The 26,773-nt window shown below is 26.6% G+C and overlaps 1 protein-coding gene across 1 annotated transcript in view; it reads left to right on the top strand.

Moving 5' to 3' along the window:
• LOC100213803 (H(+)/Cl(-) exchange transporter 5) overlaps positions 1 to 24,776 on the top strand; it is a 58,598-nt gene extending 33,822 nt beyond the window's left edge. The window contains exons 12-17 of the mRNA XM_065812955.1: positions 400 to 495; positions 5,408 to 5,466; positions 5,548 to 5,655; positions 11,157 to 11,281; positions 17,141 to 17,235; positions 24,412 to 24,776. Of these exons, the coding sequence (XP_065669027.1) occupies positions 400 to 495; positions 5,408 to 5,466; positions 5,548 to 5,655; positions 11,157 to 11,281; positions 17,141 to 17,235; positions 24,412 to 24,502 (574 nt within the window). The 3' untranslated portion in view covers positions 24,503 to 24,776. The remainder of the gene's footprint in view (positions 1 to 399; positions 496 to 5,407; positions 5,467 to 5,547; positions 5,656 to 11,156; positions 11,282 to 17,140; positions 17,236 to 24,411) is intronic.
• The last annotated feature ends 1,997 nt before the right edge of the window (positions 24,777 to 26,773 follow it).

Here is a 26,773-nt window from a genome sequence, read left to right on the forward strand (position 1 = left end):
TATATATATATATATATATATATATATATATATATATATATATATATATATATATATATATATAATAGATTTTTTTAATGAGCTCTATTATTATTTTTATGTTGTTTCCTATTTGTAGTAGCTATGTATGTAATAATATGTAACAACAGTAATTTTTTAAAAGTTTTAATTTTTAGTACTGCATAATCTTCAACTGGTTGTATGCCAAACATTTTTACTAATCAATAATGTAGACTCACTGCATATGTAGATCAGTGTCAAAAAAATATTAATTTTGTTTATTAAATATTAAATAGCTTTTTGGTTTTAATAGATTTTATTTTATTTTTATTTTTGGGAACTTTAATTACCTAATAATAACAACAACTCAAAATAATTATTGATCTTAATATTATAAAGATATATTGAACACATTCGCTTAAAAGGTTATCCTTATTTGGATACTAAAGAAGAATATACAAATCCTAGTCTTGCAGCTGATGTCATGAATCCTAGGTAGATATTTCTATTTCTATGTTGCAAATTGACTTTGCACATTTTGTTTTATTATTTTTAGTTAAATATTTAATTTTAAGTCTTAAAATTTCTGAAATTGATTTCTGATGAAACTAATTAAATTTATTGCTTTTTTAAAAAACTATGAAAACACAAATTAAAAAACTGGAATGTTTTTAAAAACACTCTGAATGTTTTTAAAAACACTCTGAATGTTTTTAAAAACACTCTGAATGTTTTTAAAAACACTCTGAATGTTTTTAAAAACACTCTGAATGTTTTTAAAAACACTCTGAATGTTTTTAAAAACACTCTGAATGTTTTTAAAAACACTCTGAATGTTTTTAAAAACACTCTGAATGTTTTTAAAAACACTCTGAATGTTTTTAAAAACACTCTGAATGTTTTTAAAAACACTCTGAATGTTTTTAAAAACACTCTGAATGTTTTTAAAAACACTCTGAATGTTTTTAAAAACACTCTGAATGTTTTTAAAAACACTCTGAATGTTTTTAAAAACACTCTGAATGTTTTTAAAAACACTCTGAATGTTTTTAAAAACACTCTGAATGTTTTTAAAAACACTCTGAATGTTTTTAAAAACACTCTGAATGTTTTTAAAAACACTCTGAATGTTTTTAAAAACACTCTGAATGTTTTTAAAAACACTCTGAAAGTTTTTAAAAACACTCTGAATGTTTTTAAAAACACTCTGAATGTTTTTAAAAACACTCTGAATGTTTTTAAAAACACTCTGAATGTTTTTAAAAACACTCTGAATGTTTTTAAAAACATTCTGAATGTTTTTAAAAACATTCTAAATGTTTTTAATTTTTAGAAAATAAAAACATTCTGAATGTTTTTACTTTTATTTTTTTACTGTAAAACATAAGCGGAGTGTTGCTTCATCGACTATCTTATATCGAATATCTGCTGCTACTATTAAGCGACCGGGGCTATGACTGGGGCCAGGTTTGATAACACATAGCCGCAACTGGGGATGTGTTATGATCAGTGCTGCATTAATATTGATAGATCCTATAAAATGTTATTTTTAATTAAAATTTATGATATGAGTTATAATTAAAAACAATACTTTTATAGAATCTATCAATATAAATGCAACCCCGGTCATAAACCCGCCCGGGGCTGCATTAAAATCGATGTTCCTACAAAATATTGTTTTTAAATAAAATTCATATCATAAATTTTAATTAAAAATAACATTTTTATAGAATCTATCAATATTAATGCAGCCCTGATCATAAACCTGGCCCTAGCTATGTGTTATCAAACCTAGCCCCGGCTCTGGCCCCGGTCGCTTACTAACTGCTACAAGCAAGGCAGTCTATCAACTTTTTAAAAAGAAAAAAAAATTTATTTAAACTTTTTAAAAAGAAAAAAAACTTTTTAAACTTTTCCGGTCTTTAGAATAATTAAAAACAAATCAAAAAAAACAACCTAAAACAATGGTAAAATTTTAGTATACCAAGCAAGAGTGTGTTCACACACACACACACATGTATATATAAAATACATATATATATATATATATATATATATATATATATAATATATATATATATATATATATATATATATATATATATAAAATACACACATATATATATATATATATATATATATATATATATATATATATATATATATATATAAAATACACATATATATATATATATATATATATATATATATATATATATATATATATACAAAATATTACAGTGTAAAACTTAAAAAACTATTACCAAAATGTAATCAATTTTAATTTATCCATGAACTTTTTTATCTAAATATCAAAAAAGCCCAGAAAAATGCTTATCACCTGTGTCGCCCAACATATCAGTTTATGTGTGTGTGTGTGTATACACACACTTATATATGGGCAATTCTGCGCGAAATAAGAAAGATAAAAAGTTATGAAAACACATACTAAACTCCATAATTTTTTTTTATAACTAATTTAAAATACTAAAGCAAAAAAATTATTAAAAAATCATTTTATCATACCATACCATGGTTTTAAAGTTGTAAGGGTTGTATAAATGTGTTTTGACGCTTTTTTACAGTCTTGTTGTGTAGCGCTAAAAATTGTATTATATATCCATAATAAAGAATTTTAATAATGCTATAGTGCATTTTTTTAACATAACATACATAGCTTTTAATAATCGTTCATGATTTTTTTCTTACATCATTGATTGTGATGTTTTATTTGTTGTTTTTAAACATCGGATTTTTTGTTACTAAAAATCAATTGTTTATAAATTCAAGTTAAAACTATAAAACTCAGCATATAATAACATGAATATGAGCTAAATACACACACTAAATGATTTTTTTTTTTACCATTCTGTTTGCTGCATCAAGTCTGACAAAGTTATTATGTTCAGAATTGGTAAAAAGTAAGTGTTATGGCTGTCACGCAATGTAGAGTTAATTTTTGAAAAAAGTTGAATACTTTAATGCTGTAACTTTTACATACTAAATTATATGATAGTATTTCACATTTCTGGAAAGTTTCAAATCATTTCCATTTTCGGTTTATTTTTAATAGCTTAACGAGTGTCAAGTATTACGACCGTCACTCTTGCGGAATTGCCCATATATATATATATATTTTTAAGGGTAACGACTTCGTATTATTTAATAATAACAATTTAAAATAAAATCAATGCTTTTTTTTAAAAGCGCAAGCAGTTATAACTTTAAATTTATTTCAAAATAATTCATTTCATTGACTTTGCAAATGGTGAGAAAAGCTACTAGAAAATTAATAGAAAAGAATGAAAAAAAAAGGACAGTTAAGATTATGTTCTTAATTACATTATCTCTGGTCATTAAAATCATTTCAAAAACTCTAATGTTAATTAGTTAATAATAATGTTATTAACTCTTGTTTGCAAATACTATTTAAACTGAATATTTAATACTAAGAAGACGATTGTTTTATGAAACACTACTATAAACATTACTAATGTTACATAAACAAGATTTTTACTAAATGTATATATTTTTAATAATCCTGTTTAAAAAAATGTGCAAGCGTGCAATTAGTAATTTTTAGTTTATTAATTCGGCAAAACTAACAAGAAAATAAATGATAAGATTTAAAGAAAAATAAAACAAATTGACTAAGTGCAGATGAAAGAAAAAATGTTCATAGTTAAATACATAATTTATTATATATTATTATAATATTATTAAAATAATATTTAAAATTTTTTATATTTATTTATTTGCAATTTTTGGCAAAACTTACGAGAAAATAAATAATAAGATTTTAGAGTAAAACAAAACAAATTGACTAAGTGCAGATAAAAGAAAAAATGTTCATAGTTAAATGCATAATTTTTTATATATTATAATATTTAAAAATTTTTTTATTAAAATAGTTATAAAATAAGAACTTCAATCATTTATTTATATGCTCCTTGAGATTCAATGCCATGTTGAATCTATTATCAGCCCATGCTAATTACAGTTTTGTAATATTTATAGAGTTTCATAATATCCATGTTTATCAAGCTTGTTTTTTTTCACAAAAAGTGTAAAGATTTTACACTAATCATTTTCGCAAAAAGTGTAAAGATTTTACACTTTTTGCGAAAATGATTTCTTCTGGTAGTTTATTCCACCATTTTGCAACTCTGTCAGAAAATTTTCCCTTGGTTTGTTTCTTTTTATAAGCTCAATATCTACACTTTATGTCCTACACTTTATGCTCAATATCTACACTTTATGTCCCCTAATGTTTGCAGCTAGATCATTTACTGAAATAGAAATTGCTGCTTTTGGTTGTTGATACCAAAACACTTTGTCCAATTTATGGAAAAAATTTTTAAGAAAAAAGGATTTTCATTATCAGTAAAATGAAATTAATTTAAATAAGTGAAGCAAAAAACTACAATACATTCCTCAACGCGTTGAGGAACGTAATGCATTCAACATTGAGAAATGATGAATGAACTCATTAATTCACTTCGTTGCAACAAAGTGAATTAATGAGTTCAGGGTGTTAAACCAGAAAAGTTGCTGGTTTCTATTAATATACAATAATTATTAGATAAAAGTTTTAACAACAATAAGTTTAATTTATACTCGAATATATTTTAAGTAGTAGAATTAATAATATAAAATTATTAATAAATTATTATTTTTTAGTTATTGAAATATTAATATAAATTATTATTTAGTTCTTAATTCTTAATTATTAAATTATATTGATAAAAAATAAATTTATTGGAATGTTTTTAAAACAAAAAAACCAATATTAAAAAATAAAAGGAATAAAGAAAAAATTTTAATTTCTTTTCACTTTTAAACTTTTCGCTTTTTACGACCTGCCGTTATTTTACCTGAATCTTGAAAATCAAGTGAGAAGTTATTGCCACTCCTTGCTAAGTGTATTGTAATAAATTTTATCAGGACTTCAAATTAATTGTGTAAAAAATAAGAATGAGGTATTGCCATGAAGGAGATGGTGTAGTCTAATCAGTAACAATAAAACCTTAAGAGAATCTCTATTTTCAAAATGCTAAACAAAATTTTAATTACTGTGTAAATCTTTTTCTTTTATTTTATTTGTAACTGTTTAAAATACCCATTTATACATAAAATTAAAAAACATTCAATGTATTTAACTTTAAGTTTTTGTAGAGATACAATAAATGTAAAAGTATGAAATACAAAAGTTACTTTAAATGTTTTGTAGAAACAAGCACAAAATAATTAGATAAAGTGTTATGTTGTTTAAATAAAATCAAAATTACAAATCTTTTTGCTTTAGATTTATATAGTTATCAAGTAATATAAAGCAAAAATAATGATAATAATGTTTTGGAAATAAATTTTTTTACTTTTTAGTTTGTTCTTTTTTTTTTCTCTCTAGACGATACACAGAACCTCTCACATGTATAACAAAGAGTGGTTTTACTGTCAAGGATATTGGTATTGTATAATAGTTATATCAAATAAGCATAAAATTTCAAAAGATTTGTTTAAAAAAGTCATTTCTATATTTTTGTATAGAGGATCTACTTGAAGAGAATAAATATAATGGCTTTCCTGTTGTTGTAAGTAAAGAAACACAAATACTATCTGGCTTTGTTACAAGAAGAGATCTAAAGGTTGCATTACGTAAGTCTTCGATGGGTATAAAAGATTTAGCATTAAAACTTTAATGAATATTAGGCAATATTTTATGTGTAGATTCTACTTCCCTAGCCCATTCTTGTACACTTGTCCATATGTATGGATAGATATACATATGTATATATGTGTATATATATACATATAAACATATGCAGGGGTGTACCCTGATGATTGTCCAGTGGCACTGGATGACTAGTTTTCTCCATTGGCGACTTTAATTTTTTAAAAATTGTCAATCAGCCCGGCATGATGACCAGACAGTTTGTTACTTACAAAAGTGTGTTTATTAATAAAACCATATTTTGATCTATGAAGATTTTATTCCTTGCGATTATTTAAAAGAAAACTTTTAAAAGCGTTTAAAGTAGTATAAACTTCTTTTAACAATGAGTCACTACGGTGCATTATATAATTTTGCCAAACTTAATAAAAAGAAGCTGACATGCGATTTAATATTTCGAAGTGCAGCTGTGCTGTTTTTTTAAATGTTGCTGCATTTTGAAGCACGTTTCTTCTCAATTTAAAAAGTTACATTTTCTTTTAATTCTAAATGCTAATGAATAATTTTTTAAATCTTATAGTTGCATTTTGAATCAGGTGAATGGGCAGTTGAATCATTAATAACACTGAATCTCTTGTTTTTCATTAGTAAAATAAATTTTTATTTTAATTTTGTCAAACAAAATTAACGAAATAAAAAACGTTATTAAGATGCACATGAAAAATCATTATTAGATAGAAATTAATAATGCACGTGGAAATTCCTTTTTTCTAAAGAAAAAAAAGTTAGTAAAATGAAAAATGTTTAAAACATTAAAAACATAATGTTTTAAACATTCATCTAAATGAAATTTAATTGAAGATTAAGAGAGAATATAATATTTTTCTATTTATGAAATGTTTCTTTGCAATTTTGGCTTTCAACTATTTTATGAAACCTATTAGTTGACAAAAAGAAACAATATGAAACAGATATAAACTACGACAAAAATAACAGTACATCCTTAATTAATTTAATTGATAAATTAATTTATTTTTAAATATATCGTTTTTTATTAGATGTATTTTAATAGTCAGATGTTAAATTTTTTCTTTTCTTCAGTTTTTCACCCGAGAAAAAAATAAAAAATAAAAACTCTTACACCCAACTACTGATTATCATAGCGGATGACTCAAATTAAAAATAATAACTGTTTCAGTCGCCCACAGAGCGACCGGGAAATAACCGGAGGTAACATGCATATATATATATGTATATATATTTATGTGTATATATAGTTTTATATGTGTGTGTATATATATACATATACATATGCATATACATATTAACAAAGAAAAAACAACTTTTTCTATGCCACTTTAAATTTCATGCCTATTCATATATCCCATATATGCCATATATATACTATATATGCCTATTCATACGAATAATCAACCATTGAATACAAAATCAAAAAAAAAAAACCCAGCTGAAAATTACAAAATACTCTGTATTGGGATCTTTACACTGCTAAAAGACATACTTGATAGCAACCAAAGTTAAAACAAAAGATTATTTAATCACTGGTGTCAAAAAAATATAAGAAAAATGTATTCTTGTGTCTGCATTTTGAAATCAACTCATTTCGTTTGTTTAAATAATATACAGGGTGGGCCAAAAGTCACTGAACCATTTCAATTTTAAATAATTTTTTTATTTTAACAGTTATATGCATGAAATTATAGTATCATAAAGTCAAGGCGATGGAAATTGATTTTCTATCACAAATTTAATTTTATTCTTATCACAAATTTATTTTTAATAACCTTTAGAAACTTTATCGTTAAGTGTGAAAAATAACATCCGGCATATGCCTTCCATTTTCTGCTTCACAAATTGCAGCTCTTTCAATTACCTCTGCCATAACCTTTTCCAAAGTTTCTAGGCTTATTTCTCTTATTTCTCTAGTGATGTTTTCCTTTAGCTCCATTAAAGATTGCGGCTTGTTGGAATAAACCTTTTCTTTCAGATATCCCCACAGGAAAAAGTCTAAGCTAGTGAGATCAAGAGAACGAGATGGCCAATTGACATCACCAAATCGAGAAAAAATTCTTCCATTAAAAACATTGCTGGAGTAATTGCATGCTTTCTCTTGCAGTATGAGCTGTTGCTCCATCCTGCTGGAACCACATTCCAACTCGATTTTCAATTGCTGGCCATAAGAAATTTTGAAGCATCGCTCTGTACCTCTCTCCTGTCACAGTCACAGCATTTCCATCATCATCTTCAAAAAAGTATGGCCTGATAATTTCATTTGAAGTTATTGCGCACCATACAGTGCACTTTACAGGGTGAAGTTCTCTCTGATGCACAGCTCTTTGGTTTTCTGTTGCCCAAAAGCATCAGTTTTGTTTATTGACGAACCCATTTAGGTGGAAGTGGGCTTCATCAGACATGATTAGTTCATCCAAAAAATTTAGTTCATTTTCAGCAAGTTCTCGTAATCGAACAGCATACTGTAGTCTAGGCTGAAAGTCCTGTGACTTCAATTCTTGGATGAGTTGCACTTTGTATGGATAAAAATTTAGACTTTTCATAACCCTTCTTAAAGATGTTCGAGAAATTCCAAGTTCCATTGATTGTCTTCAGGTGGAAGTTGTTGGATTTTCTTTAAGATTTTCACGTATCCTTTCTTTGTTTTCATCCGTACAAACAGCTTTAGGTCTTCCAGAACGTGGTAGATCACTTACAGCTCCTTGATCTTGAAATCTTTTAACCATGCTCTTAATTGCATTCCTACTAGGAGCATCTCTCACATTCAAATGCCTTCAATAAACTCTTTGGGTTTGAATTATTGAGCCTTGATTTTGATAGTAAAATTTTACAATTAGTGTACGTTGGACGGTACTGAATTTCTCCGTAATTAATCTCCAGGATCTGAAAAAATAAAAAATATTAAGAAAATAAAATATATTAAGAAATAAAAAAGATAATAAAAAATAAAAAGGGTCAGTGACTTTTGGTCCACCCTCTATAATATATTTATTTCATTGCTAAGTGTGCATCTTTAAAGGTTGTTTATCTTTATTGTGAAAATCTAAAAACTTTAATTCATCTAGTTTTTTTTCTTGTATTTCAATACTTTGGAATTCTCTTCTATTTATGTTTTCCTGACTCATACAACCTACAACTTTTTAAATCTTCTTTGAATGCTTCCTTTCTTTTTAAAAATATTATTTGTTTTGTAGTTACCCTCAACTTAATTGCTTGCAACTATTATAGCGTTAGTATAAATTCGTATCTTTTGTACATTCTGTAATTTTTATTTTTTTAATTTAGTTTTTCTCTCATATTTAAATATTATCTTATAATTTTCTCTTTAGCGGAGTTTAAAATAGCGTAAGTTACTGTTATAATTTAAAGCTTAAGTTGTAATTTAAAGTTTAAGTTGGAGTTATAGTGTAATGAGCAGGTAACGTATTTAATACTATTAAGATATTTCTTTTAGTAATTGTTTTTACTTAACATGATACATAGAAAAATAAAGGTAAAAAACGCAAACATCACAATATTTAAACCACTTTAACTAGTCATAGAAAACTATTTAATACGTTCATGCTGATGATAAAACACGTGTTATTTTTAAAGAGTATTTAATTGTTATTGTAAAAACTTTTAAAACAACAATATAACAAACTGCAAAGTTGTTTTAAGAATACAGTTATTTTAACAATATAAAGAGCTTGTGTTAATGTAAAACAACTTTGTGACACTGTTTTATTACTGTTTTATACAGTTTATAACATTAATAACATAAAACACATTTAAAATAAAACAAACTGAATAAATAGAATTGTTCTAATTAATAAATTAAAACAGTATCGTCATAAAACTTCATATTTGCGCAAAAAAACATGCCAATAAACCATACAAGTCTATAATCTATAGACGAAACAAGTAAGATCAAAGAAAAAATATATTAGATACCACGTTTTTTATCATTTATTGTTTCTTGATCTTGAAGTTTTTCATTCAAATGGTTTTTAAATTGATGTTCTCATTCAATTTTTTCATTCAAATTGTTTTGCAATAAAAATGAAACAAAAAAATTGGTTTAATAAATTGAATTATATTTCCTTATGTTTAAGAATATGCTTAAATTATTTTTTTTGGAAAAAAATTTCTTTGAACAGAAGTAAAGTAATTTATTAGTTTTAATTTTAATTTTTTATAATTTAATTTTTATTTTAACTGTTGAAATTACTGGTTTAATGTTTGCAATAGAATGTTTCTACTTTTAAAACTATTTTTCAGAAACAAAATATGATTAACTATTCAAAAAATTTACAATTTAAATAAAACTTTCTTCCTCACTTGCACTATGCTTTAAATCTGATATTTTTATTGTAGCTAGATCTACATTTACCTTTAAGCAATGATTCTCGCTATGTTGGGTATTACAGACCAGGTATTACGGATGCTGTTGAATTAAATTTATAATTATTGAGAGTTAAAATTCTTATAAATTTTTCCAATTTTTTTCAAATTTCAATTGCAAAATTATTTGAATAAGATAATTTTAAGACTAAAGTTCTTTTGTTCAAATAGATTTCTTATTAAATAAAATTTCCTGAAAACAACTTGCATATTTGTAGAAAATGTTTGATCTTGATATCGCTTTAAATAAAATAAAGTTTTTTATATTCTATTCAAGATTTTTGTTAAAATAATTTTTAGTTAGAAGCTTATAATATAGGCAGGGTGAAAAAAAACAGCAATTGCTTGTACTCAGCATTTTCGGAGTAATTGCTCAGCTATATGTAAATAAAAACATTAGCAATTTTTTTTATTTACGTAAAGCTAAGCAATTACTCAGCGTCTTTGGAGTAAATTGCTCACCTTTGCATTAATAAAAATTTGAGAATTTCACTCAAAATTTTATTCATGTAAAACTGAACAATTACTCCAAAAATGCTGAGTAAAAGCAATCGCTTTTTTTTATTCACCTGGCCTATAAGGGTATTTATCTTATATGTGTTAACAACATATAAGATATAAATAAATTTATATGGCTAATTTTTGTGAGTTTGTGAGATGTTAAGTAAATTTAATAGTTGAGTAACTGTAAGTTACTTTAGTAACTGTAAGTTACTTTAGTAACTTAACTGGTTGTTTTGAGAGAGTAAAGATTATACTTCTATTCAAAAAATAAGTTTAGCGTGACCTACTTTATGACCCTGAATAAAAAAGTTTAGACAAAAACATTACTTTTTAAGAATGGCCAAAACTAAAATTGCTAAATTAGAAAAGAGAAAAAGTTAACAAAAAACAAAATAAAAAAACAATCAAATCACAAAAATGTTTTTTTTAAAGAAAAAACCAATCGTAAAGGTGTAAAAAGCAATTGTGATTGCAATACGCATAATTCGAGCCCTGATAAATATAATCATACATTCATACATTTGTTAATTAACAACAAAAATAAATTAAAAAATTTTTTTTTCAGAGTATGGTAAGATGCGTTGTGAAAACTTTGACTCAACTACTCAAGTCTATTTTACAAAACACCCACCAGTAGATGGACTCAACGAACATCAAAGTACTTTAAGTTTTAGACATATTTTGGATGCTGTAAGTTAATTTTGTATAAACTTCTAGAATAAAATTATAATTTTTTACTTAATGTAATTACACTTTTTTTTTGGTTGGTTAAGAAGGGGGTTGGTTATTAATACTTTATACATAATATATACTGTTATATATTATATAGTAGTATAAATTACATGTTATGCATATATACTGTATATGTTTTAATATTTAGCTATATTTTAGTTTTAAGTTTGAGGTTTATTAATAGTATCTTTGTGTATCAACATTTTATGTTGAACACGTACTTTTTACAGTTTATATTTAAAAAAATACACAATATAAATGAAAGTTTTTTTGTCATTTTATAAATATTGTTTAACATAGAATATTGCCAACAATTTTATATTTTTTATCAAAATTGAAGTCTACCAACAATTTTTAAAATTTTTTGACAAAGTATTGTGTACATAGCTAGTTTCATATTGTTTGGATTTGATTCTGGGTTTGATTATATTTGAGTAGTATGGGACTTTCCAGTTTATTCAAATTTGTTTTCTTTATTTTAATTAATTGAGGCACATAGTAGGATATTGCATGCCATTTTGGATTGACAGAAACAGAGTAATGTAACTTATTTTAAATCTTACAATCTTCATTTCAAAAGCAACATGTTTTCAAAATATGATGAGATCACGTTTCTGAACAGTTAAAGATTCTCAATAAGTGAAAAAGCTTTTTTTTAATTTGATTATTTTTTATTAATGAATTCACTCCCAACAAAACTGCAAACAACTGTTCAGGTTAAAAGAGTTAAAAGAAAGCTAAGAAGAAAGTTAAAGAAGAAACAGTTAACAGAATTAACAGAATAAAAAACAAAAAAAAAGATGGGAGAGAATTTCAAAACATCAGTTTTCTAGGCAAGAAACTAAATGAATAAAAGTTTTTTGAATGGCAGTTACAGTAAAAAATGTGACTTTGCTTAATGATAAGTCACTTGAGCAGCTACCGTGGTAGTATTATTTAGAAATAAGAGATGCTCCATATGTTGATAAGCTAGAGGCTTGTCACCATATGGCAAGCCTGGCTGCTAGATCAGGTCTAAAACATTTATAATGATTTTGGACCTTGTCTAAAATAGTGGCCTCATAAGAAGTACTGGTAAGATATAATGAAGTACAACCTACCTTATGTCCTGCTTTTTAGGATTCACTTTTTCAAAGAAAAAGCTAGGAGAAGTTAACTCTGACATAAAATGTTTTAGGGCTTTTAGTTAAGTAAAGTCTATTGATGGTGTCTCAATAAAAATACTCATCTTGGGCAAATGTTAACAACCTCCAGCTACTATCTTGGAAAAAACCCTCTTTGGCAGACTTTTGAGGTAAGCAGGAAGTTTCTGTTGACTAGCCGTGCACGCATTCTTCATTTGGTAGGCTGGTGTAGATGTACACCTATTTACAAAAATGTTTTAAGTTGTATTTTTGAATTAAATTAAAGGGATGCCAAACTTGTGTTTATTACTTAAGGCTTTTTGTTTTTTTAATATTGTGATTCTTGTTATGAGCACGGTTATTATCAATCCTAATAATGGCAAATTAGCTGACCCAAGGACTCCACTTATATGAAATTATTAAGAAATGAAAATAGATAGATTTCAGGAACTGTCAAAACTGCTCATCAAAATTTTTATTATCATTGGTCAAGATGTAAGCAAAATAATAATTATACAGAATACAAATATTGATCCATCTTTAACGAATTGCTAATGTAATTTGAGTTATTAAAGATTAGGCAACATAAGGTCATAGCTTACACAGTTTATAATTTCTTAATCCTTAAATGTTATTAGTTTAAAAGTTATGAATTTTGATATTGCATTTTAAAAGAGTATTGTAGAGTATATAAGTTTTTTGTGGAGTAAATCAAAAAATATTATAATATAAAAATATCTTAAATTGTAATCAGCTGCCATTTGGTGGTAAAGCAACATAAAAAATAGGGTTTAAATAGTTATTTTTTCACCTAATTTTGAAAGTAAATTTAAAAAGATTTTAAGAGTATTTTTGGATTGTTTTACTATCTGACTTTTGACCTTTGACCATGTTTTGCACTTTTTTTAAAGCATTTTTTTTTTTTTTTTTTGCATGAAGGCAGTAGTTTATGCCTTAGAAAATTATGATATATTCACACTATTAGGGATAACATTTTCCAGACATTTTCAATCCAGGGATTTTCAATTTGAAAAATTTGTCCCCGGGAAATCCTGTGGTTGAATAGAAAAAATGAAATTGTAGAAAGTGAAGCATAATAAGAACTTTTTAAGTACTCATCAAACCTTTAAAATGATTGACTTAATGATATTATAACTAAAATACTTCATTCATTAATAAACATAAGTGGTTTAAATTATAAAGCAATACTTTGATAAATTAAAAAATAAACAGTATAAATAAAAGTAATAACGAAAAATAATATAAATGTGCATGAATATACGTGAGTTATATTTATTTTTGAAAGTACCACCCTAAAAAAATCAAAGTGTCAATCATTTCATTGCTAAATTGTATTTGATTTTTTTAACATAAAAACCAGTGGCTGAGAATGTTCGGACTCCACACTTTTTGGTCATACAAATAGTATATAATTATATATTTTCTATGCTGTTGTTTGAAAGTGGTATCTTGCGCTACCACTTTTAAATAACAGCATTTCTTTTTGAATTTTAAAAGTTATTCTGCCAATCTACCCTTAAAGGTTGTGTTTGTATTTCTGCCAATCTATGGCAGAAATACAAACACAACCTTATAGTAGTGATATATAGTGTATAATAGCAGCAGCAGACTTAAGTAGTGATAGTTATATTCAGTTGAACAAGGCTTGAAAAAGCCTTGTTCAACTGAATATAACTATCACTACTTAAGTCTGCTGCTGCTATTATATCTGCAGTGTTTAAACACTTTATCAGGTTTATCATAATTTTTTTTTTTTGGGTACTTGTAATTGGTACAAAAACTTTGAGTGAAGTAACTTGGCCATGAAGATATACTAGGCTCCTTAACGGTGTTCTCCTCTTTTTAATTCAGTGACTCAGATTTCAGATTGTTGTTCTTTTATTTTTGTCCACATGAACTCTAATGCAATGTCAGCAGAAATTAAAGTTGCGTTTTGTTGACAAAGTGCTACCACAGTTGCTTTAATCGGATTTAAAAGTACTTCTAAATCGGTTATTATTCTACATTCTTTTTTGTTTTATCTTAATTGAATCATCGATGTTGGAATCCAATTCTATATCTAAAAGTGCTTTTTTAACATAATAACTTTTTTAAATTTAACTTCACAAATCGGTCCAGCATAAGTAACAAGCTGCTCCATAGGTTTTTCAATCTATGATTAAATGAATGACCTTTCCCAATTCAATTTACACTTTTATGGGTTTTGTTATGGTTCCTATAATTTGATGCTAAATTTTAACTTCAGATGTTGCATTAATTAACAACAAATCATTTGAATCTTAAATATACTCTTCCTCTTCAGTTAACAATTTCTTCTTTGAATAAGGATAACTAAAGTTTTTTTTAATAAACCTTTTGATAACTTTATTAAACCAATGTTAAAAAAACTTTTGTAAATCACATTTGTAATTAAATTTAGTGGACATAAAAATTTAATTAAAATCACACACACACATTTGAAATTAAAATGAATTAAAAAATTCAAAATAAAATTAAGGTTTAGAAATTAAGAAAAATTTAATATTTTAAATACCTATTTAAAATATTAAATTTTCTATGGAGTTTTGCTGATGGAAAGATCAAAAAAAATTTATTGAAAATTTTTGATCTTCCCATCAGCAAACACTAAAATTTTATTCACTTTTAATAATATATTAGTTTTAATATTATACTTTATATACATTTTTTATATGTTTAATTGTACATATTTTGCAGATAATCAATAATGTTTTTAGTTTGTTATTCTATGGTGGAAAATAAGAAATTGAAGGCAATCGCTCAATTTGACCAGCTAAACTAAACTCATGAAAGTATCTTAATGCCTAAAAATTGACGAACTTGTAATCTTTTCAAAATAATAATTTTAAATCAATGCATTTTTTTAAATTGAACTCGCAAATAACCGTCCGTTATTTTACACACTGCATTTGATAAAATACAGAAAGAAAGAGAATAAAAAGAAAACATTATAATAAGCTACAAAACTAAACAGCTACTATACCAAAGCCTATATTTACATTTTAGGATGTACAAATTACTTATTTACAAATTAAGCTTAAACTTTTTGTTCCTTTACTTTTATATGATGATTCTGAAATCCCGTGAAATTTCAAAGACTGATCCCAGGATTTCAGGATAATAAATTTGTACGGAATTCTAGGATCTCAAGATTGCCATCCCTACACACTATGCATAAGCCAAGTCAAACCACACTGTAAATAGAAAATCGATATTTTTGTCTATAAAACAAAAAGAGTACATGTACCAATAAAACAATTATAATAAGAATTGTTGATATTATATAGTAGAACACTCATGTAACCATTATTTTGACAATAATGACAAAAAATTACAGTAATCAATTTGAGGTTTAATTAACAAGAAACTAACAAAATTTAAGTAGCAAAAAACTAACTAAAACTGCCATAAATCTTTAACCAATTAACCAATCAGACTAAGATTTTATCCAGAGTTTAGTAAGGTCATAGGCTACATTTGCACCAATTTTTATTAAATCATATAAAGTGATTCTCATTCTATAGATGTTTTTTGTTGGCGCATTTTAAAGTCAAAATTTCACTCAATTTGATTATTCTAATTAAATTTTTTCGAAAGACAAAATTACAAGATTTCAAATTTTTCACTTTAATCTTGCACTTTACAAGCTTTAATCTTGTACTTTTATGTTTTTTTGTCATTGGTGGTTTTGTGATCATTTCCACTGGAATGGTCCTGTATTTTGACAAAATTTGTTGAACACGTCTTCTGGTCACTGGTAATTTCAGTTCAGTCCTTATTTTCCTTGCTGTTGGTACTCCAGGAAAGGCGCCAAACGCAAAATATAGGAATATTGTTTTCTGGTAATTTCTGTCCTTAGTGTGATTTTTTTGTAATTTTCACTTAAATTTATGAAATTATTTACTGCATGATGAAACCTTGTAATTTTTTTTTTTTTACAATTTGTCAATTGGACAAACTATATCTTTGCCAACCAAAACTTCATAGAACAAACCAATTAAAATCAACTCTTATTGACTGGTCAAAACAAACTGATAGAAATTTTGCCATTATATATATAGATTTTAAAAACATTTCAGAAAATTTGGCTTCAATTTTCTGAGCAACATAAAAAATTATCATGAATACATTTGATTACAATAGGTCTAATAAAGATAATTTTCTTGGCCAATTTTATGAATACATTCCGTGTAAAATAGCCATGCAATAACTACATGGAACTATGGAAATTTTGTTGAGTTAATAGCATCACATTTATAACTCGGTTTTAAGTTGATTAAAACATAATTTTTCTATCATTTACATTATTATTTGTATATTATTATGTAATATTTACTGCATGAACGAATTTATCAGACAAGATTTGCTTTGGAAGTTTGCTTAAAAAGATACTTGGTGTTGAAAAAATCATATTGTTTTTCTAATATCTCAAATATTTATTTAAATAGTTTGTTTTTAATAAGTAACTGACTCCTTGGTTGTGTTCATATAATAAATAAGCTTTTTACAAAAGTTTTTTATCATATAAATACATCAGAGCACTTAAAGATCTCTTTAAGGTTCAAATTTCAAAATAATTTTAAAAGGTCATATTCGACTTTTTTTAAGCTTGTTTTAGTTTTTACTTTTTTATTCATTTAATTTTTTTTAATAGAGTCCATTTACAGTAACAGACTCCACACCAATGGAGATAATAATAGATATGTTTCGGAAACTTGGATTGCGTCAAGTTCTTGTTACACATGGAGGGTATTTATTTATTATCTATGCCTTCATTGTAAATCAGTAGCTGTTTTTGAATTTTTTTAATTAAATGTTAATAATGTTTATATAATAATTATTGTATATAAATGTGTGTATGGAGATGTGGGGGTGGGGGTGTATTAGTGTGTGAGTATATAAATGTGTGTGTGTGTATGTATGTGTGTGTGTGTTTATATATATATATATATATTATATATATATATATATATATATATATATATATATATATATATATATATATATATATATATATATATATATATATATATATACACACACATACAGGTGTGTGTCTGTATATATATACATGTGTATATGTACATATATATACATGTGTATATGTACATATATATACATGTGTATATGTACATATACATGCGTATATGTATATATTTGCATGTGTGTATGTATATCAAGGATGCGGAGTCCCAAAAAGGACTCCGGATTTGAAAGTCACAAAAAGATTACTTTATCCTAGTTTTTGGTATCCAGGAGCTCTAAAAATATAAATAAGTTTATGGACTACTAATAGGAAAAAAATTAAGACTTTTAGGTTAGAGGAACAATCGTTTTTTGAGTCCGGAGTCCTTAAGTATAATGGCGGCAAGGACTCCAGGCTTAAAAACAATAAGTTTCAAGTCATTAAATCTCGTGAACTTTTTTCTTATAGCAGATCATAAGTCAACAATCATGTTTAGAGCTTCTGGACACTACAGACTTGGAAAAAGTAGAGATATAAAGCCGGAGTCCTTTTGGGACTCCGCATCCCTAATGTATACATGTGTATATGTGTGTGTGTGTGTGTGTGTGTGTGTGTGTGTGTGTGTGTGTGTGTGTAAATATATATATATATATATATATATATATATATATATATATATATATATATATATATATATATATATATATATATATATATATATATATATATATATATATATATATATATATATATATATATATATAAAAGAGATGTGCTGGAACCAGTTTCTGCCGAGTCCTTGATTTCGGGTACCCAGTAGAAAATACTGGGTCCAAGTTCAGGTACCTGGCACCAGGTCCATATTAAAAAGTTGGAATATAAGCTCGTGAAATCTCTAGCACTGAATTGCTTTTACAAAATATCGCTGGTTAATTTGCACTAATTAAGTTTGCCTAAATATATATTGCGTTTCTTTTTAATAAACAACTATATTTACACTCGAGGTCACAAATTCAAATTACCCAAATTAAAGTGTAAACTCTGTATCTATAAATAATCTTTCCCTAAATGTGAAAAAATTCTCTCACACAATGAAAAGAAGCTATATTCTAATATCCATATAAATCACTTTCATTTTTGCAACATATTCTGATTGTTTTGCAAAAGTTTATTTTAAAAAATGTTTTAATGAGAAACATCTATATTGAGTAAATAGGGCGGTTATTAACTCCATAACACTCATAGACTTATAACAAGAAGTTTATTGGTTGAAGTTTAAACTAAAAGCAATCCTGTAAACAATATTTCTACACAACTTAAAGTACCACTTAAAGCACTTATGGTTAATTTTTATTAAAAAATTTTATTAAAGATACCCAGTGCTGGGTACTGCAACAAAATGCCTGATACTGCAACAAAATACCCGATTTTGGGTACCCGGTAAAACAATCGAATTACCGGGTCTGAACCACTTACTCGGCACATCTCTAATATATATATATACAAAAAAATAAATATCTTAGATTTAACAGTATAAAAAATGAAGTTAATTAACTAAAAGTAGTGAATTTTTATCAGTTTTTTTAGACAATAAATTTTATGAAGTTTTTTTATATTGTAATCATCATTTTTGAAATTTTCATATAGTTTTACTTAGTTAATACACTTAATTCACATTAATAATTTGAGACCAAACAAGACCCAACACTTTTGAAGAACTTGTTTTTTGTTTTTTTTTGATAATATCAAGAACTTGTTAACTACCTCTAATAATAATTTATAAATAATCACAAAAATTCCTTTTTATTAGCATTAAAAATGGCTGAAATAATCAGTTTTATTAATTATCTCAAAACAAGGTTTGTAGGGTTTTTTAAATAATTGATTTAAATATATATATATATATATGTATATATATATATATATATATATATATATATATATATATATATATATATATATATATATATATATATATATATATATATATATATATGTACACACACACTACTACTATATATAAAAGTAGTAGTAGTAGTAGTAGTAGTAGTAGTAGTAGTAGTAGTAGTAGTAGTAGTAGTAGTAGTAGTAGTAGTAATAGAAATCATGTATCAGGTTTTAAAATTATACTTATTATTGTTGACACAACAATAAGTAGAATTCTTTGGAATCGTTTGTTTCTGTTGTTTTTTAAATATATATTTTTAATAAGGATTTTTTTATTTATTAGCTCACTTATTTTTATAGTTTTATTTGCATTTGTTGAACACTCTTAATTGTATTTTAACAATTCACATAAAAATGGAAACTAAAAGCTTCACTTACTTATTAAAAAAACTGTCTTATTCTTGATGAAAAAAGTTATACAAATTTTTTTGATTGAAAAAATTTAAAAGTATTTGTTGTACAGCACATTTTATCTTAAAACCATCAACAAACACAGATGATGTAATTAATAATAATCTTGATTGTAAAAATGAAAACTTTATTTACTTATTGAACTCTTTTCTCTTGTATGTATTATTTATATGCATTTGCTGTAATCAACAAAACTCCCTCAGGCATAATTATGTATAAATATATATACATTTTGCCATAATCAACAAAATTCCCATAATTATGTAAACAAACAGCTCATGACATAATGACACTGTTAAACTTATAATAGATTATTCAAATGAGTTATTCACATAGCTATTTAAATATGTTGGTTTTCTCTTTTCTCTGGTCAACCATCTGATCAATTGTAATAAATTATCAATGGTTTCTATGTTATCATCAGCAACAGTCTCTTAAATTACTTCGTTCCTTGTCATAAAAATACCTAAATTTTTAAATTCACGTTCATCACTGTCATTCTCCTCGCTGATACTAATTTTTCTTGTAGCCTTTGTAGAATTTGATGCAGGAACCCTTCTCACATCTCGAACATTTCTTGATGCAGCATCAATTTCAATATTTGTGGTTCATCTTGTTTCCATATATATTTAACAATCCACTTTATGCCGTCAAAATAAGCATCGTAATCTTTGTCATTCATAGCAACAGGTTTATGGTATGAGTTGAAACAAAACCAAATTTGATTATTCCATTATATATGTGCACTTTTTCACAAAATTTAATAACATCCATTTTATACCCTCGTTAGCAGTTTGTTTCTTTGAAGAACAGGTTCAGGCGGATCCAATGGACATGTTGTCCATTCTTCTTGCATCCTGCAAGTTAATCCCAAATATTTTTACTCTGGCTTGTAGCTGCTTTGAAGTTTCACAGGACAATCCAGTTATAAACGCTGGCTGCAACAATTCTTCGTCTTTAGTTTTGGCCACCCCCATAAGTTGATGTAAACTGTCCATATACACATCTATGAATTTATCTTCATTCCATCTCCGATCCCTGAACAGTTCATAGACTTTGAAACTATCAACTGCAGGCGCTTCCAACAAAGACTTTTCAATATCTGTGACAGTTTTTCTTGCTATTGTTAAATAGCAAAAACAATGGAATTATTAGTCCATCTTTTGCAGCTCTTCAGCCAGTTTGATTTTATTCAGCCACCTAACAACATCGCCAGATCCATCAAGTTTTCCAATCATTTTTGCAATAGATATCATATTTCCAACTTGTAGGAGTGACAACTATAATTACTTGCTGAACTCTGAGTTTTCTTGAACATATTTATACTATTTAATTTAAAATAGCTTAACAATGATAATGGTAATTTTTAGTTTAAATAAAATAGCCCACCATTTATTGTTGATTTGGAAAATTTTGAAAATGACCTATTGCACTTAATAAAAACAAATAAAGTTTCATCATACAAGTGACAAATTCCGAAAAGAATTAAAGTTAAACATTAAAAAAATTTAATCGAACCTTAATATTTTAGTTTTTGCTGATAAAACAAGTAGGGGAAAAATGGGGCAAGATGACTTTTTATGTAACAACTCAACAAAGTTTTTTTTAAATAAATGGAAACAAAACTTTATTTATATCTTGTATTTTAAAACACCAATTGGTTTTTTAAATATTGTTAACGTAATTTTATACGCATAAGTTTATTTTTTAGGCTTAAAAATAATACCTCGGTTTCCGTCTTTAGTTAGAGTAGTTGGTAGTTTTTGAATTTTTACAAAATTAGAGACAGAAAACGCATAATAAGTCATTATGATCCGGTAACGTAAATTGCATCAAAAAAAATTTCTCCGAGTTTTCCGTTCAACTATTTGGTTGTTTTTTTTTTGTTGATATCTTGATAAGTAATGTTTTAAGAATTTATTTCTGCATTGGTGAATGAATTGTCTTTCAAACCTATTGAATTTTACACAATGGATTTAATGATGCATAAAATTGAATGCAAAAAAAATAATCGTACAAGTTCAAAAATAATGTCAAATTCATCAAACTTCGTGGAGATTAGTATCGAATGGGGCCTCCTTTGGCCTTGATGACCTCAGCTAGACGATTTGGCATTGAGTTGACCAAATTTTGGGTCACTTCTGTTGTTATATTACCCCATGCGCTCAATATAGCTACTTTTATATAAAGTCCTCTTTGCGTGTAAATGCTCGATCGCCAATTTTTCTGTCCAAAATATACCACAAATTTTCTATTGGGTTTAAGTCCGGACTTATAGATGGCCATTCCAAAACAATGATGCTATTTGTGTCAAAGTATACCTTTGTTTTCTTAGCGGTATGCTTTGGATCGTTATCCTGCTGGAGTATAAAATCGTTTCCCATTCTCAATTTTTTAGCAGATGGTCGCAAGTTACTTTGAGAATTTCACAATACATTGAAGCATCCATTTTATCATCAATAAATGTCAATTTCCTCACTCTTTTCCAACTCATACTACCCCAAACCATCACATTTCCTCCTCCATGCTTCACACTACCTCGCAAACAACTCAATTTATAAGCTTCTCCTTTTTTTCGCCACACCTTCTGGACTCCATCCGACGAAACAAGGTTGTATTTTGACTCATCTGACCACAAAATATTTTTCCAATATGATATCGGCATTTTTTCGTACTTCTTTGCAAATTCCAATCGATGTTTCATTTGTTTTGCAGTTAAAAAAAATTTTTTTTCGAACTGCTCTACCTCTGTATCCATGTTCTCTAATACGATTTCGGATTGTTTGAGGAGTCACTGTGATGTTGCGATCTTCTTGAACTTTTAAATCCAATTTAACTGCCGAAACAAATCTTTTTTTTTTTTCACATTAATGATGATATTGCGATCAATTGCACCAGTGGTCTTGGGTTTTCGTCCTCTACCAGCCACACTAGCAACGGTTCCAATCAGATCATGCTTCTTAACAATTGAGGACACTGTCGTATAAGGAATTCCTGTTTCTTTTTGTATGTGGCGGTAGGATTTTTCTTGATTTTTCAAATCAACAACGAGGCTCCGTTGATGGAAAGACAAATGTGTTTTTTTTTGACGCCATTTTGCTGAAATACTATTTAAATATATTTTATTTTATTTCTAGGACGAAAGTGTATTTAAAAAATTACTACTTTCAACTTTACTTACTAGTTTGATTGTTCAGTTCGCCTGATTTACTTTAAAATAACGACCTATTTTATTAGTGTACGATTATTTTTTTTGCCGTCAATTTTATGCATTATTAGATCAATTGTGTAAAATTCAATAGGTTTGAAAGACAATTAGTTCACCAATGCAGAAATAAATTCTTAAAACATTACTTAATAAAATATCAAAAAAAAATTCCAAATAATTTAACGGAAAACGGAAAATATATATATATATATATATATATATATATATATATATATATATATATATATATATATATATATATATATATATATATATATATATATATATATATATAATAAATCCTAAAATATCCTATTATTTGAAAAACCCCATTTGACCACCATTTATCGGTATTGAGTCATGAATGGAGTATTGTTCAGTGTAGATTATGGTTATGACGAAAAAATAATTTTTGATCTTTCAGTCCAGAATACTTTTTAAAAACTCAACTTTGAAAATAGAATTAAATCAGCTGTCCCTCCCCAAGTATTTTAAACGCTTAGTTGCTTTAACATTCAAATAAAATAATCAATATTGACGAATTAGGTCTTTGCAATGATGATTTAATAGAAATACGTAAAAAACTGGCCCTCAACTTAAGAAGATGAGAAAATATATGACAGTTGTTTACTTTTGATTTTTAAATTAAAATAATTTTGACTTTTAAATTAAAATAAGCATTAATTTAAAAATTGTGATTTTTTTGATTCACATTTAACCCTTTTGAAAAATCATATGGTTAAAAAATGGAATGATTAACGTATATTATTAACTCAAATCACCGATCCTAAAATTTTCTAATAAAAGTGAATTTAAATCCTCCAAGAGTGACTTTCAAAATTTTAAAAATTAAAATTTGCATATGATAAGAATAATGCAAAAAAGTAAAATAAAACTATAATTCTATCTTCTACAGAAGCATAATTTGGTGTAACTAAATTAAACCCCGTATCTATTATCTTTTTCGTTTTTAAAAAACATTTTGATGATATTTCAAACTCTTTAGAGATTTTATGACAGCAATTTTTAACTATTGTAATACTTGAAAGATTTTTCTTTGTTTTGCTTAAGCAAAACAAAATCTGTTATTTTTGTTACGTTACCGTCTTCCATAAATTACGTCGCGCTCTAGAATGGGGGGGGGGGTAGTGGTTTTGTGACGAGTCATACGGACTTGTTACTAAAGTGTTACGATATTGTGACAAAAGGGGCTTCGGGGGTCGAAAATTGTGTGACTTAATTTTTGGAAGACTTTAAAAAGACTATTTGAAAAATGATTTATTTAATTTAAGTGGTTTTCCGGTAAAAAGGAGTGTTGCATTTTTTTATTTTAACGGATGTCAGTAACTTATCATAAAGTTATAGCTTTTTTACATAGATTTTTTTTGTTTAGGAAACTCCTTGGGATCATTACAAAAAAAGATGTTTTAAGACATATTGCACAAATAAAGAATTTAGACCCAGGACACATTTTGTTCAATTAATAATTTATATTCCTTTTATAATTTTATAGGTTTTTCTAGAAATCGTTAGAATTGAATTACTGCATGATTTTTTTTATTTATTTTGCAATAGAAACTGAAAATCAAAAACAATTGTCACTTATTTTTGTGTCAATTTTTATGTTGATTGTTTTAATGAGTAATAATGTCTTATTTGCAATATATATCTATTTTTTTTAAAATAATAATTATATTGCATTTGGTGTTTTATCTGTAAATTAAATCCATTTTTTTATAATATATGTTTTTAAACAGATTTTAGCTTTTATTGATTCTGTAAAACTAGTCGAGGCCATCTCATTCTCAAGTAAAAGGACCGCTTATGTGGGGTGTGACGTCACATTAATAGTCTATTGGTGTTTGTTTTCTTTTAAAAAGATTTGTTTTTATTAAAAGCTATCGCAAGATAAATTTTTCATATTTCGTTCAATTTAAATTATTTGATTACAAAAAAACCTGAATAAAAAAATAATAACCACGTTTATTTTAAAAGTAACTTTTTAATATTTTTACAAGTTAGTTGTTTTACAAAATTTTTCTCATGAATTAAGATTTAAAAAATATATCAAATGTCTCATTAAGACTAATGAACTTTTATTTTTTTATTATTAAACTGACTTTATCAATATTCTTAAATAATTATTTATGAAATGTTGCCAGCTTCCTTAATGTTTTCGAAATTTTTTTTTTTTTTTTTTTTACATTTTGAAGGTAATCAGCTCTTATGCAATAATTGTTTAGAAAAACAATCGCTAGTGTACGTAAGATAAGTCGTTCAATATAAAGTATTGAAATACTTCAACAGCAGACATCATTAACCATCTCAAGAAACTCTTAATTGATATATAAATTAAGATTTGTTTTTATTTGATCTAGGGAAGAGTGGGGTAACTACAAACGCGGTCAAGGCAGCATAATAGCAAAATATGTTTTACAATTTCTTTTTATCTGCTGAGAGGGAATCCAATGCAAAGTTCCAAGCGAGCAGTGGGGTAATGAAGCTGCGGTTGTTGTTAACGATAATTTTATCCGATTTTTTCTTCTGATAATTTTTATGCAAATTTTTCTTGAGTAACATTCCTGTGAGCTACTATGGATATAAAACCACTCCTATTGTTGTTGTCGTTGCATAGTATACTTTTTGCACTTAAATATTACAAATAGCATTTTATTCGTTATTACACAACAGTGACTGTGATTATCTACGATGTGTTGGCAATTACCCCACGTACGTAGGATTACTCCGAACACCAATAGTTTAGTCTTTGCCCTAACTTTTTATTTTATAATAAGATTTATAAAAATTGCTTTTTAGGGTTTGTGGCTGAATAGTAAGACTGATTGATAAACAATAAATACGATCAATTTCGTATAAATGGTGTCTTTAATTCGCATTCCTGCCTAGCTGTTTGCCAATACCCCACTCTCCCCTAAATAAAATATATACTCATACCCTGGAGCAACATTAAATTCTAATGAATGTTCTGATACACGTTCTTTTATCATGTTACGTTTTATCATTACCTTAAAAGCAACATAGCCTGCTATATATACAAGAGAATTGCATTTAAAAGAAAAAACATGTACATTATCTGATCTTGTAACTAATTCAGAAAATTCATAAATAAAAATATCTACTTCAGAATTGTCTGGCGATTCAATTGCATTCACACAATTACATTCAGAAATAAAGTCTAAGAATGATATACTGTCATGTTTTGTAGAAATAATGTTCAAAGCACTATTGATTTTTTTTTTCTTTTCTGGTTCTCCTATTTCTATGACTAATACATAATTTCCACTTGAAAACAGTCGATAAGAACCAAATCGTGCTTCCAAACTGTCTGTTTGTAATTTTCCTGTCAACACATAGGAAAAATTCAAAATAACTATATTAGTTAGCACGTATTAAATCACTTCAGTAAAAGTTATCACAGTGCGTTTTAAAGCAAAAATAGTTTGTTTAGTTTAGCAGTTACTTTGTTTAGTTTAGCAGTTTAGCACTACGCCGTGGCGTAGTGGTTAGAACGCTTGCTTAATAAGCAGAAGATCCAGGTTCGAAACGAGCTTTGGACATATTTTGCGTCACGGTAAGGAAGGAGGCGTGAACTTCCTGGTTAAATGCACTTCCGCGGTGCTCTGTGACAAGACCGTAAGGTCTTCTTGGGGCACCTAAAAAAAAAAAAAAAAAAGTCATAGACTTTTTCGTTTAAAACTTTTTCATCTTTGAAGCCAAAAGTAAAAATCTTTAAA

This window comes from Hydra vulgaris, chromosome 12 (genome assembly GCF_038396675.1).
Source record: "Hydra vulgaris chromosome 12, alternate assembly HydraT2T_AEP".
Lineage (NCBI taxonomy): Eukaryota > Metazoa > Cnidaria > Hydrozoa > Anthoathecata > Hydridae > Hydra > Hydra vulgaris.